This window comes from Agrilus planipennis, unplaced genomic scaffold (assembly GCF_000699045.2).
Source record: "Agrilus planipennis isolate EAB-ADULT unplaced genomic scaffold, Apla_2.0 scaffold88, whole genome shotgun sequence".
NCBI lineage: Eukaryota > Metazoa > Arthropoda > Insecta > Coleoptera > Buprestidae > Agrilus > Agrilus planipennis.
Window position 1 is genome coordinate 866,548 of NW_020438872.1, and position 4,951 is coordinate 871,498.

Here is a 4,951-nt window from a genome sequence, read left to right on the forward strand (position 1 = left end):
TATAAATATTTATTCGTACTGATTAGAATTAGTAAATTTCTGGTACAATCCCTTGCAAATAAATGAAGATGGTGTGAAAATTCCTGTCGGTTTTTATAATTGTTTAATATTATAATGTAGCGACGCTTTAGGTTGANCAAGAAATACTTATGGAAGTCTAAAGTATAAGTTACTCTCTAAGAGGTCAGCGTCAAACTTTTTTGAACGAACGGTTAGTCGATAAGGGTCTAATCCAAGCATCAAATGTTTTACAAAATGAGAATTTAAACAACTTAAGCTATTTACCTAACTAAAATTTACTGCAAAAAGTAACTCGATTTTCAATGAAATTATTGTACAAAGGTAAAGTTGTAAAATGCATTTAGAAAAATTAAGTAATGTGTAATTTAAAATAAAAATACTTCATTCAATTTAATTATATTGTTTTTTAAAATTACATTTTGTTAATAACTTCAAATACATTACCTTACGTCTCTAATAGCAATTTTTTCCAGTATAATGTTAGGTAAATTGTAATGTAATTGTTATGCTTTAACTAAATTAAATCAATTGCATTATTGATGGCAGAATTGGAGTTGTAATTTTGAAATGTTTGCTATAATTGCTACCACTATTCGAAAATGATAAACCAACAAAACTGCCATTTTATTTTAAAGGCTATAAAAGTTTTAGTTGATGTACGAGTTCGGTTTGTCGTTACATTAATGTGTTATGGTAATTATCATATATGCAAACGTCTACTTTGGAGTGAATATGGCACAATTATATAGTGGTTGTATTCAATGGTCATGCTGTGTTGGACATAATATTCAGAGTGACATATCCTGTGACCTATTTAGTCTGTAAGGGGTTACTTTCAGTAGGTATTGTTGCCAACAATAATCATATTGTTTTAAACAATAGCCAACAGGTTTACATTTACCGGTTCCGACAGGTAAGGGGAAAACAAATGGGGTGAATTATATACACTATCCATTTTGATATTCTATTCCTTTCTACAGTAGATACTTGAGTGTTAAGGATATTCAAGGTTACTGCTTCCCAGTTAAATATATAGCAAAAATAACTTGTTAATATATTGCAGGTAGTAACTTTATTGAACACTGTTACTATTATAACGAACGGTTAATTAGAAATTCGAAAGAGCACGCCGCTGTACGGGTGCGAAACATGGACGACGGTGGGCGCGGCGGTAAATAAAAGGTTAATATCTTTCAAAATGTGGTGTCACAGGCGAATGTTGTGAATACCGAAATAGAAGGTTAGAAATGAGGAAGTATCAGAAGGAATAGGAGAACAGGGGACTCTATGGAAGTCAACTGGTGGGACACTTTCTTAGGGATTATCAGAGACATATTAGAGGCAGAAACAAGAGTAGGGTAGATCTAGTTTAGATTACTGTTCGCAAATAGTTAAGGAAATGCGAAGATTAGATCAGGATATGAAAGAGTGAAGGAGCGTGTCCAACCAGTCTTAGGAATGACAACCTTATAATGATGCTAAGCCTACGACGCTTGACCTTAGAATTTTTAATTAATAATATTATAACCTACGCTAGAATGTTATTTTAATTATAATAAATATCAAAGAACCGAATGGCCTAGTCCTGTGAATGAAAATTGCGCCGTTTAAAGAGAAGGTAGTCAAGAAGGACGAACTTAAGTTTTAACTAGTTGATACTTATTCCTACGGTATATGAGATAGTACGAAAAGAAAAATTATTGTGCCTGGTAGAAAATTCGCTCACAATATACATAAAATAATGAATCATCATCTTGAGTGTGTAGTGAAATGGAATGAGAAGTGATTTTTTCTGGTTAAAAAGCATTCTTATTGAAGGAGTGAGTTTTCAATAGTAGCTGATAGCATCTTGCGATAAAAAATTTAAGCTGTTCACGACAGAAAATTCGAGATCACCATTTGTGACGATAATGCCTAAACGCGGAAATTTTCTTAGAGTAGAGCGGGCCACGGGTACATAAGGAGAACCGTAAAAATTCACGCGTTTTGTGCTGTAAGGATCAAGGACCACTTAGGGACGGGCACTTTCGTCCTGCGAGCTTAACAATTTTATGGTATAGATTCGCCGATTTCTTTAAAACGTTATTCTCAGTTTGTTGGTCCAATTTATCAGCTAAAAGTCAACACCACGACAGAGTTATTTTTCTTCCGGAAATATTTCCCGATTCTCAAGTAAATTCCTTTTACCCAGTTTTTGTTGTCAACAAATTAAATTCCTTTGCTTTCAAACTAATCGATTAGGGTGCTGGTACTTAACTTTTCTTACATTTACTTTACCTCTCACACTTCATCTGACGCAGCCAATCGCCTTTAAAATTTAATACGCCTGAAATTTTTTTAATTTTTTTTTCTCAAACTAAAAGAATATGGAAAATGAAAATGCAATTGTGTTAAACCGATAAGGTAATATAACAATCTAGCATCATGCAGTACATAATACCACTATAAGAAAACTAGAAAGCATTTTAAAGTAGAAGAATGAAGATTCAGACTGGTGATGATAATAATGTTGATAGGGAAATGTCTGGACGTGGCTGTTGATTTTAGTCACAGCCCATTAGACTCAATCTTTATTCTACTACGCAAAGGTCCATGTTCTATCACTTAAATGGCTTTTCTGTTGGACAATACCAATAGGAAAATATTTACAATCCGGTGAAGCAGCTGTTAAGTCTTATATATCCATAGGTCGTTAGTTCATATCCGGCTCGAAGGACCAAAAGATTAAAACATATAATCATTTGTAATGTAATCTAGTCTAGATCTAAATCTGCTCCTCTTAATTCCTGTTTCTGCTTCTAATATGTTTCTAACTTACCCTTCATGTCCTTGAAGGTGCACTGAAGATAAATTATAGTTTTGTTGTTTATTGATTAAGTAAGTTCTTTTAAAGATAATTTCCTTTTGGTTGAGGAAGTGCTTTTCCTTTTGAAAGTGGTAAGTAGCGTGATTTGAAGCGTAACAGTGGTAAAGAGTAATAACTAAGGGCGCGCGGGATAGAAAAGAGAAGGACAAAGCTGATACTGGAGCAAGCAGAAAAGGTAGCAAGTATGCCATTTGAATGACGTTCTTAAGGGTGTTTTTTGGAGCCGAGGGACTCAGTTCATTAAAGAGTGAAAAGTATTTCCATCACAGGTAGCAGACGAGAGGGGACGAATTTCTGGAACGCGGTGGTTAATTACAGATGTCGAACACGATGTGAAAGCAAAAGTGTAAAAGTAACAGACGTGAAGCGTTTTCTGTCGTCTCTGCTTCGGTACCTTTTAGAAAGTCAGAGTGCCCCGAATACATTTGATTTATTATACACACATATTTTAAAAAGAGGTTCATTTTTAGCGGGATATCTCCCGGTTCGCAAGCTAATATATATAATACATTGAAAGCCGGCGGAATTCTTTATTCTGTTTGAGGCCAGCGATAACGTAAGAGGTCTGTCTGCATACGAAAATAAACCAGGCTCGGACTCGATCTATTTTACCCTACCCCAAACCCATAAATTACTTAAAACATTTTTACCATCAAAATTCAATACCTAATCGAAGATATTCTTATTTAGTGCACCAGGAATGCTAATGGACCTTTCTTTCCGTTACTATTACTGAAAACTAATTGAAACTTTCTTTTAATTAAGGATCTAAAATTCATCGTACCAGCTACATCCAACAAGTCTAGTCTATTAATTAAACTGCAGGTGAAGGTAATCAAAGGAATATATTTATAAAATATCATCTACAAGGATATGCAAACTCTTTTATTGAATACCTAGTTAATAATTTTAATGGAAAAGTTTATAGATACATCCTTCTTTTCTTTCCAGGAAAATGAATCTTAGGCAATGCGGTAATGAGGATTGAAGATGGAAACTACCGAGTTCAACAGAAGAATTGGAAGATCCTTTTGGTTTTGCTTCGTCCCCATTCTCTATTATCTTGGTAAGCCGCTGTTTTTAAGTAACTGAAAACCATCATATTTTGCTTCGATAAAATATTAACTTACATTTTATATGCTTCTGTCCGTTTCAATTTTTAATTTTAAAACGTCTCGTCTGGTCTTGTAGGCAATTACATTAGGCTTATGCACTTAGCGAATATGACAGATGAATTTGTACATTTATATTCAAAATTAAATGCACTTGGTGTAGTTCGTGTGTATAATAATGAGGTGGCGCTAGCAATCGGATAAGCAGTGTACATGCTGAACTGTTTCGCAAATCTGTAATCCGTAATGAATACTGCTGATACTAAACAACAAAATCTTTTATTGTTCTTCACGCGTCACCATTTGTTAGGTATCTACCTACGCCAAATATGTTGCTGGAGATTTATAACAGATTTTGAAACAATCGAGTACGAACTTTGTTCGGAATTTCTCTGCAGTTAAATTTTGGATCAATTATGTACGGAGATTGAATTTTAAAAGTTTTCTGCTTGTTGCATTCCTCATTCAACTTCCGAAAGGGAGATTTATTGCACTTAAAACTAATCCACACAGAAGCGATTTAAAAGGGGTTTTCTTAAATATGCTTTCAATAACTGTGAGGGGTTGCATTTTAATAACTTTATTCATCGCCCAGACTATATTGCATTGTACATACTATCGGGTTGTTCGGAAAGTCATTTCGTTTTTTTGCCGACAGAGGATTTAATTGTATTCTTTTGCACCCAACTTCACATTTAAGCCGTATAATTTTTATATGCTTGTGTGTGAAAAATTCCAATTAATTCTACGCAGTAGTTTTTGGTTGGTGCCCTTTTAAATATGGAGAGCGATAAGCAGCATTTTCTGCAAATCTTACTGTTTTACTACAGAAAGGGTAAAAATGCTGTTCAAGCCAGAAAGAAATTGACTGATGTGTATGGAGAAGGTGTGTTGACAGTACGCCAGTGCCAGAACTGGTTCGCTAAATTTCGATCCGGCAATTTTGATGTCG

At 34.3% G+C, this 4,951-nt stretch overlaps 1 protein-coding gene across 2 annotated transcripts in view; it reads left to right on the forward strand.

Moving 5' to 3' along the window:
* The first annotated feature begins 3,632 nt into the window (after positions 1-3,632).
* LOC108738195 (lachesin) overlaps positions 3,633-4,951 on the forward strand; it is a 24,440-nt gene continuing 23,121 nt past the window's right edge. For both annotated transcript variants that reach the window (XM_025978582.1, XM_025978583.1), the window contains exons 1-2: positions 3,633-3,718; positions 3,839-3,953. In XM_025978582.1, coding sequence (XP_025834367.1) covers positions 3,878-3,953 — 76 coding nt within the window. In that variant the 5' untranslated portion in view covers positions 3,633-3,718; positions 3,839-3,877. The remainder of the gene's footprint in view (positions 3,719-3,838; positions 3,954-4,951) is intronic.